The sequence below is a fragment of the Myxine glutinosa genome, chromosome 1, assembly GCF_964187855.1.
Source record: "Myxine glutinosa chromosome 1, kmMyxGlut1.1, whole genome shotgun sequence".
In the NCBI taxonomy this organism is placed as follows: domain Eukaryota; kingdom Metazoa; phylum Chordata; class Myxini; order Myxiniformes; family Myxinidae; genus Myxine; species Myxine glutinosa.
The window spans coordinates 211,904,729-211,917,994 of NC_136261.1; the positions used below are offsets into that span (position 1 = coordinate 211,904,729).

Sequence of the window (13,266 nt, forward strand, 5' to 3'; positions counted from 1 at the left end):
GGGCAAGACCAATATGTGTGCAAAGTTTGGCGATTCTACGTGCAACGGTGTAGACGCAGTGCTGCAAACAGACAGACAAACAGACAGACAGACAGACAGACAGACAAATGAAAAATCGGTCAGAGACCGAGGACTTGCCGGAATGTACTTTTTATCGGCCATTTAGGACAAATATGGCGGCCGAACCACGTGACCGATGACATCATGAACATATTTTATTCCCCATGGAGAGTTCTTTACAATGAGCCATGTCTCAATTTTTTCTATTCAGCACTTTCGGAGATATGGAGGTGCTAGGTTTTTCGGTTTTTCAAAGATGGCGGCCGACCACGTGACATATGACGTCATCATTAACATATTTTATTCCCCATGGAGAGTTCTTTACAATGAGCCATGTCTCAATTTTTTCTGTTCAGCACTTTTGGAGATATAGTGGCGCAACGTTTTGCCATTTTTCCAAGATGGCGACCGAACCACGTGACTGATGACGTCATCATTTACATATTTTATTCCCCATGGAGAGTTCTTTACAATGAGCCATGTCTCAAAATTTTTCTATTCAGCACTTTCGGAGATATAGAGGTGCCAAGTTTTTCGGTTTTTCCAAGGTGGCGGCCGAACCACCTGGCATATGACGTCATCATTAACAAATTTTATTCCCCATGGAGAGTTCTTTACAATGAGCCATGTCTCAATTTTTTCTGTGCAGCACTTTTGGAGATTTCGTGGTGCAAAGTTTTGCCGTTTTTCCAAGATGGCGGCCGACCACGTGACCGATGACGTCATCATTAACATGTTTTATTCCCCATGGAGAGTTCTTTACAATGAGCCATACCTCAATTTTTTCTATTCAGGACTTTTGGAGATGTGGAGGTGCAGAGTTTTTCGGTTTTTCCAAGATGGCGGCCGACCACGTGACTGATGACGTCATCATTAACATATTTTATTCCCCATGGAGAGTTCTTTACAATGAGCCATGTCTCAATTTTTTCTGTTCAGCACTTTTGGAGATATAGTGGTGCAAATTTTTGCCGTTTTTCCAAGATGGCGGCCGACCACGTGACATATGACGTCATCATTAACATATTTTATTCCCCATGGAGAGTTCTTTACAATGAGCCAAGTCTCAATTTTTTCTGTTCAGCACTTTTGGAGATATAGTGGCGCAACGTTTTTCGGTTTTTCCAAGATGGCGCCAGAACCACGGGACTGATGACGTCATCATTTACGTATTTTATTCCCCATGGAGAGTTCTTTACAATGAGCCATGTCTCAATTTTTTCTGTTCAGTACTTTCAGAGATATAGAGGTGCAAATTTTTTCGGTTTTTCCAAGATGGCGGCCGAACCACGTCACCGATGACGTCATCAATTGGGCACAGTCTATTCCAGGGCAAGACCAATATGTGTGCAAAGTTTGGCGATTCTCCGTGCAACGGTGTAGACGCAGTGCTGCAAACAGACAGACAGACAGACAGACAAACAGACAAATGAAAAATCGGTCAGAGACCGAGGACTTGCCGGAATGTACTTTTTTATCGGCCATTTAGGACAAATATGGCGGCCGAACCACGTGACCGATGACGTTATCATTAACATATTTTATTCCCCATGGAGAGTTCTTTACAATGAGCCATGTCTCAATTTTTTCTGTTCAGCACTTTTGGAGATATAGTGGTGCAAAGTTTTGCCGTTTTTCCAAGATGGCGACCGAACCACGTGACTGATGACGTCATCATTTACATATTTTATTCCCCATGGAAAGTTCTTTACAATGAGCCATGTCTCAATTTTTTCTGTTCAGTACTTTCGGAGATATAGAGGTGCAAGTTTTTCGGTTTTTCCAAGATGGCGGCCGAACCACGTGACTGATGACGTCATCATTAACATATTTTATTCCCCATGGAGAGTTCTTTACAATGAGCCATGTCTCAATTTTTTCTGTTCAGGACTTTCGGAGATATGGAGGTGCAAAAATTTTCGTTTTTTCCAAGATGGCGGCCGAACCACGTGACCGATGACGTCATCATTAACATATTTTATTCCCCATGGAGAGTTCTTTACAATGAGCCATGTCTCAATTTTTTCTATTCCGCACTTTTGGAGATATGGTGGTGCAACGTTTTGCCGTTTTTCCAAGATGGCGGCCGAAACACGTGAACGATGACATCATCATTAACATATTTTATTCCCCATGGAGAGTTCTTTCCAATGAGCCATGTCTCAATTTTTTCTATTCAGCACTTTTGGAGATATGGTGGTGCAACGTTTTGCCGTTTTTCCAAAATGGCGGCCGAAGCACGTGACTGATGACGTCATCATTAACATATTTTATTCCCCATGGAGAGTTCTTTCCAATGAGCCATGTCTCAATTTTTTCTATTCAGCACTTCCGGAGATATGGAGGTGCAACGTTTTTCGGTTTTTCCAAGATGGCGGCCGAAACACGTGACCAATGACGTCATCATTAACATATTTTATTCCCCATGGAGAGTTCTTTCCAATGAGCCATGTCTCAATTTTTTCTATTCAGCACTTCCGGAGATATCGAGGTGCAAAGTTTTTCCAAGATGGCGGCCGAACCACGTGACCGATGACGTCATCATTAACATATTTTATTCCCCATGGAGAGTTCTTTACAATGAGCCATGTCTCAATTTTTCCTGTTCAGCACTTTTGGAGATATAGTGGTGAACAGTTTTGCCGTTTTTCCAAGATGGCGGCCGACCATGTGACTGAAGACGTCATCATTAACATGTTTTATTCCCCATGGAGAGTTCTTTACAATGAGCCATGTCTCAATTTTTTCTGTTCAGCACTTTTGGAGATATAGTGGAGCAAAGTTTTTCGGTTTTTCCAAGATGGCGGCCGACCACGTGACATATGACGTCATCATTAACATATTTTATTCCCCATGGAGAGTTCTTTACAATGAGCCATGTCTCAATTTTTTCTGTTCAGCACTTTTGGAGATATAGTGGTGCAAATCTTTGCCGTTTTTCCAAGATGGCGGCCGACCACGTGACATATGACGTCATCATTAACATATTTTATTCCGCATGGAGAGTTCTTTACAATGAGCCATGTCTCAATTTTTTCTGTTCAGCACTTTTGGAGATTTCGTGGTGCAAAGTTTTGCCGTTTTTCCAAGATGGCGGCCGACCACGTGACTGATGACGTCATCATTAACATATTTTATTCCCCATGGAGAGTTCTTTACAATGAGCCATGTCTCAATTTTTTCTGTTCAGTACTTTCGGAGATATAGAAGTGCAAAGTTTTTCGGTTTTTCCAAGATGGCGGCCGAACCACGTCACCGATGACGTCATCAATTGGGCACAGTCTATTCCAGGGCAAGACCAATATGTGTGCAAAGTTTGGCGATTCTCCGTGCAACGGTGTAGACGCAGTGCTGCAAACAGACAGACAAACAGACAGACAGACAGACAGACAGACAAATGAAAAATCGGTCAGAGACCGAGGACTTGCCGGAATTTACTTTTTTATCGGCCATTTAGGACAAATATGGCGGCCGAACCACGTGACCGATGACGTCATCATTAACATATTTTATTCCCCATGGAGAGTTCTTTACAATGAGCCATGTCTCAATTTTTTCTATTCAGCACTTTCAGAGATATGGAGGTGCACAATTTTTCGGTTTTTCCAAGATGGCGGCCGAACCACGTGACATATGACGTCATCATTAACATATTTTATTCCCCATGGAGAGTTCTTTACAATGAGCCATGTCTCAATTTTTTCTATTCAGCACTTTCAGAGATATGGAGGTGCACAATTTTTCGGTTTTTCCAAGATGGCGGCCGAACCACGTGACCGATGACGTCATCATTAACATATTTTATTCCCCATGGAGAGTTCTTTACAATGAGCCATGTCTCAATTTTTTCTATTCAGCACTTTCAGAGATATGGAGGTGCACAATTTTGCCGTTTTTCCAAGATGGCGGCCGACCACGTGACATATGACGTCATCATTAACATATTTTATTCCCCATGGAGAGTTCTTTCCAATGAGCCATGTCTCAATTTTTTCTGTTCAGCACTTTTGGAGATATAGTGGCGCAACGATTTGCCGTTTTTCCAAGATGGCGACCGAACCACGTGACTGATGACGTCATCATTTACATATTTTATTCCCCATGGAGAGTTCTTTACAATGAGCCATGTCTCAATTTTTTCTGTTCAGCACTTTTGGAGATATAGTGGTGCAAATTTTTGCCGTTTTTCCAAGATGGCGGCCGACCACGTGACATATGACGTCATCATTAACATATTTTATTCCCCATGGAGAGTTCTTTACAATGAGCCATGTCTCAATTTTTTCTGTTCAGCACTTTTGGAGATTTCGTGGTGCAAAGTTTTGCCGTTTTTCCAAGATGGCGGCCGACCACGTGACATATGACGTCATCATTAACATATTTTATTCCCCATGGAGAGTTCTTTACAATGAGCCATGTCTCAATTTTTTCTGTTCAGTACTTTCGGAGATATAGAGGTGCAAATTTATTCGGTTTTTCCAAGATGGCGGCCGAACCACGTCACTGATGACGTCATCATTGAGGCACAGTATATTAGAGGGCAAGACCATTATGTGTGCAAAGTTTGGCGATTCTCCGTGCAACGGTGTAGACGCAGTGCTGCAAACAGACAAACAGACAGACAAACAGACAGACAAACAGACAGACAGACAAACAAACGAACAGATCAACATACTTGCCGGAAAATTTTTCCGGCAAGTAACAAACGAACAGATCAACATACTTGCCGGAAAAATTTTTCCGGCAAGTAATGAAAAATCGGTCAGAGACCGAGGACTTGCCGGAATGTACTTTTTTATCGGCCATTTAGGACAAATATGGTGGCCGAAACACGTGATAGATGACGTCATCAGTAACTTATTTTATTCCCCATGGAGAGTTCTTTTCAATGAGCCATGTCTCAATTTTTTATATTCAGCACTTTCAGAGATATGGAGGTGCAATTTTTTTCCAAGATGGCGGCCGAACCACGTGACATATGACGTCATCATTAACATATTTTATTCCCCATGGAGAGTTCTTTCCAATGAGCCATGTCTCAATTTTTTCTGTTCAGCACTTTTGGAGATATAGTGGTGCAAAGTTTTGCCGTTTTTCCAAGATGGCGGCCGACCACGTGACATATGACGTCATCATTAACATATTTTATTCCCCATGGAGAGTTCTTTACAATGAGCCATGTCTCAATTTTTTCTATTCAGCACTTTCGGAGATATGGAGGTGCAAAGTTTTTCGGATTTTCCAAGATGGCGGCCGAATCACGTGAACGATGACGTCATCATTAACATATTTTATTCCCCATGGTGAGTTCTTTACAATGAGCCATGTCTCAATTTTTTCTGTTCAGGACTTTCGGAGATATGGAGGTGCAAAAATTTTCGTTTTTTCCAAGATGGCGGCCGAACCACGTGACCGATGACGTCATCATTAACATATTTTATTCCCCATGGAGAGTTCTTTACAATGAGCCATGTCTCAATTTTTTCTGTTCAGCACTTTGAGATATCGAGGTGCAAAATTTTTCGGTTTTTCCAAGATGGCGGCCGAACCACGTGACCGATGACGTCATCATTTGGGCACAGTATATTAGAGGGCAAGACAAATACGTGTGCAAAGTTTGGTGATTCTACGTGCAACGGTGTAGACGTAGTGCTGCAAACAGACAAACAGACAAACAGACAAACAGACAAACAAACGAACAGATCAACATACTTGCCGGAATCTTTTCCGGCAAGTAACGAACAGATCAACATACTTGCCGGAAAAATTTTTCCGGCAAGTAACAAACGAACAGATCAACATACTTGCTGGAAAATTTTTCCGGCAAGTAACAAATGAAAAATCGGTCAGAGACCGAGGACTTGCCGGAATTTACTTTTTTATCGGCCATTTAGGACAAATATGGTGGCTGAACCACGTGACCGATGACGTCATCATTAACATATTTTATTCCCCATGGAGAGTTCTTCACAATGAGCCATGTCTCAATTTTTTCTGTTCAGCACTTTCGGAGATATCGAGGTGCAAAGTTTTTCCAAGATGGCGGCCGAACCACGTGACCGATGACGTCATCATTAACATATTTTATTCCCCATGGAGAGTTCTTTCCAATGAGCCATGTCTCAATTTTTTCTATTCAGCACTTTCGGAGATATGGAGGTGCAAAGTTTTTCGGATTTTCCAAGATGGCGGCAGAACCACGTGACAGATGACGTCATCATTAACATATTTTATTCCCCATGGAGAGTTCTTTACAATGAGCCATGTCTCAATTTTTTCTGTTCAGCACTTTTGGAGATATAGTGGCGCAACGTTTTGCCGTTTTTCCAAGATGGCGACCGAACCACGTGACTGATGACGTCATCATTTACATATTTTATTCCCCATGGAGAGTTCTTTACAATGAGCCATGTCTCAATTTTTTCTGTTCAGTACTTTCGGAGATATAGAGGTGCAAAGTTTTTCGGTTTTTCCAAGATGGCGGCCGAACCACGTCACCGATGACGTCATCAATTGGGCACAGTCTATTCCAGGGCAAGACCAATATGTGTGCAAAGTTTGGCGATTCCACGTGCAACGGTGTAGACGCAGTGCTGCAAACAGACAGACAGACAAACAGACAAACAGACAGACAGACAGACAAACGAACAGATCAACATACTTGCCGGAAAAAATTTTCCGACAAGTAACAAACGAACAGATCAACATACTTGCCGGAATCTTTTCCGGCAAGTAACGAACAGATCAACATACTTGCCGGAAAAAATTTTCCGGCAAGTAATGAAAAATCACTCATAGAGCGACACTTGGCAAAAGAGAACAAAGCAGAATGGCAGTCAGTAGAGCATCCTTTTGACCTCTTAAATAATTGGTGGTTGAATTCAGTTAGCTGACATGAAAATCCAATTCAAATTTCAAGTCAATCGGATGAAAATTGAGGCTTTTAGAAATTTGAAATGGTTGTTGACCTTTGGCCTATGTTCACCTTTTGGCGTATGCTGATCTCAAAAATAGTTGGTGGTTGAATTCAGTTTCCCGATATGTATATCCTATTCAAATTTCAAGTCAATCGGATGAAAATTGAGGATTTTAGAAATTTGAAAAATGTGGTTGACCTTTGGCCTATGTTGACCTTTTGACCTTTTGACCACAAAATATACAGGATTTTGTCGGACCACGAACTCTAACATTTGGTAAAGTTTCGTGAAGATCGGTTTCAAATTGTGTCTTGTAGGCAAGTATATGTGAGCGGACAGACAAACAAACACAAACAGACACACAAACACACAAACAAACACACAAACCGGAGTGAGCAACATACTTGCAAAAAAATATTAATTTTTTTTGCCAAGTAATAACACCTGCGACCAACCAATATACTTGAAAAATCTTCGATTATCGCAAGTAATAAATCACCAAGTGCATAAAGTTAATCAAACCTCTGATCAATAGGTCCAGGTGAGAAACTCTGCTGCCACTGCAGTGATGAATGAACAGGCACTGAAGCTGCTTGCGAGGAGTTATCGATTATCGCACCTCCAGACCCACAGTCTGGCCTTGGAGATATTAGGTCATCAGCAAAGAGTTGTGTAAGAGTGTCCTGCCAACCAGAGTATCGAGCTATCTGCTGGATAGCCTCTTGTGAACTGTACACCAGGTCAAACACCTTCCAGGGAGGAGAACGCATCGATCATTATCTAATAGTCCTTTTAACAATCACAATTATTTCCTATGGTTGTTATCTCGATTTGTGGGTTTTAGGAGGTGGGAGAAAGTTCTCGAAGAACACAAAATCTCCACCTCCTTTTTCAGTAAAGGATCATTATTCATGAACCAGATTATGAAACTTCGTTCTCATAGCTTTGTTCCAAGTGATCTTTTCAAAATCCTCACTGAACCTCTGACAGTCTCCACTTGTTATGGAAAAGGGGTTTCTGAAGCAATTAGTCCAAAGTCATTGGGAACTGAAACCTGAATCAACAGTGCCGTCTTTTCCTTTTTGTGTTTGAGCATGTCCGGTCGCAATGCTATGTTTGCAATATCTACACGTGATGGGATCATCTTGTCATGCGTGACCACGATATGTTCATTTTCAATGATTGGATTTGGATTGTGTTTCCATGATTGTTCTGGAACCGGAATGTTGAAATGTTGACAGATGTGCCGGTGGATTACTCTACAGACACTGTCATGTCTTTCTGTGTACAACTGTTCTGACGTGAGTTTTTTACATCCCAAAAGGAGGTGACTAGCACTTTCTGTTTCTACGCCTCTTTCCCTCCTTGTAAGATCAACTATGCTTAGTTTCTATCCCAAGTGTTTCACGAATCGCCTCACCAGACCTGATATTCAACTGAAGGTAGCAAGAATTTGGAATCTGGTCAGGGTGTCAGTGATAACTCACATACTCTTCGCAAAAAACACCATGAGAGCTAATGTCCAACAGGTAACGCTAGCAGATGGGATAACCCCCTCCCCCCTCCCCCCCCCCCCATCCCTCCACCCCCAATTTATGGCAGAGTGGCCAGACAGAAGCCAAACAGTTCAATCTTGGTTTCATCAGACCACAGAATCTTGTTTCTCACAGTCTGAGAGTCCTTTAGGTGCTTTTTTGCAAACACCAAGCGGGCTTTCATGTGTCTTTCACTGAGGAGACGCTTCCGTCTGGCCACTCTGCCATAAAGCTCAGATCGGTGGAGTGTTGTGGTGATGGTTGTCCTTCTGGAAGTTTCTCCCATCTCCACACAGGATCTCTGGAGCCCAGCCAGTGACCATCGGGTTCTTGGTCACCTCTCTTACCAAGCCCCTTCTCCCCCGATTGCTCAGTTTGGCCGGGCGGCCAGCTTGAGGAAGAGTCCTGGTTGTTCCAAACTTCTTCCATTTAAGAATTATGGAGGCCACTGTGCCCTTGGGAACCTTCGATGCAGCAGAGATTTTTTTGTAGGCTTCCCTAGATCTGCGCCTCGACACAATCCTGTCTCTGAGCTCTGCAGGCAGTTCCTTCGACCTCATGGCTTGGTTTTTGCTCTGATATGCATTGTCAGCTGTGAGACCTTATACAGGTGTGTGCCTTTCCAAATCATGTCCAATCAATTGAATTTACCACAGGTGGACCCCAATCAAGGTGTAGAAACATCTCAAAGATGATCAAGAGAAATGGGAGGCACCTGAGCTAAATTTCAAGTGTCATAACAAAGGGTATGAATACTTATGTCAATGTGATATTTCAGTTTTTTCTTTTTAATAAATTTGCAAAACTTTCTAAAATCCTGTTTTCTCTTTGTCATGATGGGGTATTGAGTGTAGATTGATGAGGGAAAAAATGAATTTAAACGATTTCAGCATAAGGCTGCAACATAACAAAATGTGAAAAAAGTGAAGGGGTCTGAATACTTTCTGAATGCACTGTATAGGAAAGCTTTAAATATCAGAGCGAATTAAAATTTTAAATAAAATATGCAAAAGTGCCCTCAGCTACCTTCTTGCAAACAGCATGCCTGACGGTGAGCTCTGCTTTGCATGAGATCTGCACAACAGTCAGAATGTCCCTGTAGTTTGGCACAACATCTGCAAGCAAGATCACCCCGACATATCATCATGAAGGATAAGTGTCGAGATAAAGCAGAACAAGTCAACGATGTGAAGATAGTTTAACACAAGAATAACAACTTGGGTTGGCCTGTTAGTGTACCCATTGGAATCCCTGGCACATGATGTGGGGAAACCAGGTACAAATCTCGTATATCAAATGTGTAAACATTGTCTACTCATGTCCTTGTAATTTATGTAGAACTACAATAATGGCTACAAATGTTTTTGGCCCACTTGTGATTTACATTGAGGCTCCTCAACGAGCCTTGGATGACGGTTTAAACATTTTAAGGCACGTAGCTAACTTTTGCTTTATATCATTATAGTTCATGCAAATTAGTTGTCAATACCTGATGAAATGGAATAAATAAACATCGTGTCGTTTATTTTTCCTGTGTGACAGTGATTGTGACTACTCCAGATATAGTGACATAAATCATTCATAAAGCAATCCTTAGATGGTTTAAAATATAAAGAGCAGTGATGGCCTATCACTCTAATCATTAGTCCATGAGCCAGACAAAATTTGGGTATCAAATTGGCGGACTAATTCCCACTATGATTTTTAGTTACACACATGTATGACGTCCATGAAAATGAGTGATGGACATTTCAAATGAGTAGCTTAATGCCATTTCCGACGCCATCTTTAAAAATGGCTGCCATTTTCAAAGAATATTCATGTAATTCAAAACTATGGCTGCATGGTAAATTCTGATGGTCAAATCTTAATTTGTACTTATCAAATGTTGTTCACTTTATAATTTGGAGCATGTCGATACTTATTTTAACCATTTTTATACATGTTTGCCAAGTATTTTGCTTAAAAATGCTTGGAAAAATGCCTAAATTTGTTATTTTTAAACAAGTCACTCGCAGAAGTTGTCTATAAAAGTTGGTTAAACCAAATTGGGACAGATAGATTGAGATTTTCAGTAAAGGTAATGATTACCGACATGAGAATATTAGTCATAACTACCGTAGCCTCCGCGTTTTTGGTGAAAAACCTAGTTTTTTGTTTGTGTGCCCAAATTCTAAAACAAAATTATGGTGTAGAAAAAACCACCTTTAGAGGCCATTTTTCCCCGCAAAGCGGGGGTTGGCCTTTTTCGGGAACCATGGTTGTTGTTGTTTTTTGGTCCCCTTTTTGAAGCAATGTTTTACGGCCGGATGCCCTTCCTGACGCCAACCCTTTTTGCCGCCTTTAACGACAAGCAGGGAATTACCAGTGAACTGGTACTCAATTAGCCGACCTCGGAAGGATGACAGGCTGAGTCAACCCCCCTGGCGTTAATTCAGCGATTGACCGGGATTCGAACCCAGGATCCTAGGATCCTAAGCCGGCACCCTAGCCGCTAGCCCAACACCAGGGTTACCACTTTCCCAAACATAAAATGAGTCCTTCATATATCTCACAAATGCTTAACTATGCATTTAAAATAATTAATTAATAATGGTTAAAATCACAAACAGGAATACCGAGCTCCAATCAGCGATGCACAATGTATTCATTATCATAGATATTCCCCACTTTTTTTTTTTTTTTTTTTTTTTTACTTTGGGGTTAATCAACAGTTTCTACAATAGTGTTGGATTTTAAAAAATGGTGCCTGAAGTTACATCAGTTTTCCTGGTTTCAAACTTTGATGATATTAGTTCACTGGTCTTCTAAGACCGACAATACATAACATCCTTTTATCTTATCATTCTGAATCTGCACCGTCCATCTGTATCATTATTTGATTCAGTTGTATCATCTCTTTATCGAAGTCACCATAGGGGTCTTCCTCATCTGAGTTCACATTTAGTTCTTCTCCAAGCACCATTTCATGGTTAGTTATTTTGTTCGGACACACTGTCACCGTAAAACATCCGGCCGTAAAACATTGCTTCAAAAAGGGGACCAAAAAACAACAACAACCACGGTTTCCCAAAAAGGCCAACCCCCACTTTGGGAAATAAGTGTAGGGGAAATAAAAATAGGCATAACGTTTGAACCACACAAGATAGGCCAACATATTACCATTCATAATGTGTCTTGAAGCCCTCTATGCATTGCATTAATTAATATGTAAATTGGATCAGTAATTAGGTCACCAGGGGTCACAAGGTCACGAAATTCAGGCACTACTGAAAATGAGTACATCGTCCAGCAAAAATTAAATTAAAAAATCGGTTACACACATTTTCACAGTTTTGTGCTTCTATTCTTCAAAGATGAGACCCTTACACCTGTTGGATGAGAAACTACTCTTCTTTGTGGGCAATCTGTGTGTGGTTTTGCATTGGTTTTATTATGCTTTGATTATGTCGTAGTTTCTATTGAAATTACTGTATGTATTCTTTCTTTGTTCTTGTGGTATTAAAATCGTCTATTCAACGTATTTATGCCTTTGTCTTTATCAATCCTGGTTGATTTCGAGGGCTACATGTTTTGCTAGAAATGTATTGAGGACACAATATTTTATATTTATATTGGTATTATTTTCAGCTGAAGGAAAAAGATATTGATTTTCAGATTTGTTTAGCTAGTTTCACATTTCAACTGCATATACAAGTATGGTAATTTTCCCCCATCATTTTCTCATTTCAGATTGCATGGATGACGATTAGATCTTCTGCCCAAAAGTGCCATTCCACCTATATATACATGGTTTATAAACAATTTTGAAATGTCTCAATCGGAAGTAATGGTTAAACAGAGAAAGCTGGAGCATGGGACAGGAACATGTATCATTTGCAGCAAGAAATCAGCCCTGCATGACTTGAGCAAGCCAAATGACGACTCATGGCAGACACTTTGCAATGCAGCGACCATACGAAATTGTTAAACCCATTCTTCAGCTTGCTGAAGAGAGCCCAGCTGAACTTCCGCATGTTCCAATATACTAACACAGGGCTTGCAGGTCAGACTTTACACACAAAAAGTCATTAGCTAAGTTTCAAGAGCAATCCAACAGTTCTTTGGCAAATGTGCCCGATACTGCACCCAGACGATCTTCCAGAGATGAGCCGTCATCTAACGAGAGAGTGTATGAAAAGAAATGCATCTTTTGTCTGCGGGTGTCAAAGTATATCAAGGGAACACGGTCGAGAGAGGCTCTTAATCCAACTGTTGAGCTGCGGTCAGACAAAAAGGTGAGGGAGGCTGCAATCAACCGTAATGACGACAGAGTGTTGGCCGTGACTGCAAGAGATATAGTTGCAGCCGAGGCTCATTACCATAAATCGTGCTACCGACATTACACGCGTCCAGAGAGAAGAGAGCAACTGCAGACTCCAGAACCGAGTGAAGAAGACTACATTCAATATCAAAAGGTTGAGAAAGCATCACTAAAAACTGTGTTTGAATACATCCGGAACAATTTATTTTCAAATCCAAGGATTATTCCACTGCTCGATATCACAGCCAAGCTTGTGTGATCAATGGCGTCTGCAGGCATAAGTGAGACCAATTCCACCAAGAAAAATATCCGGCGCAGTATTGAGATGCAGTTCTGCGATTCACTGACTTTCTTCACAGAGAACCGTCACGTTTACCTAATGCCTGATAACCTAACCAAAACGATGTTAGCTGCTGAGTTGATCCACGTGAAATCAAAGCTGGAAACATTT

General features: G+C 41.2%; 1 protein-coding gene across 2 annotated transcripts in view; it reads right to left on the bottom strand.

The window, feature by feature from the left end:
• The window catches only part of LOC137433718 (neurobeachin-like protein 1), a 330,189-nt gene that overhangs the window by 158,723 nt on the left and 158,200 nt on the right, over positions 1-13,266 (bottom strand). For both annotated transcript variants that reach the window (XM_078783219.1, XM_078783217.1), the window contains 2 exons: positions 9,539-9,627; positions 7,500-7,726 (listed from right to left, as the gene is read on the bottom strand). In XM_078783219.1, coding sequence (XP_078639345.1) covers positions 7,500-7,726; positions 9,539-9,627 — 316 coding nt within the window. The remainder of the gene's footprint in view (positions 1-7,499; positions 7,727-9,538; positions 9,628-13,266) is intronic.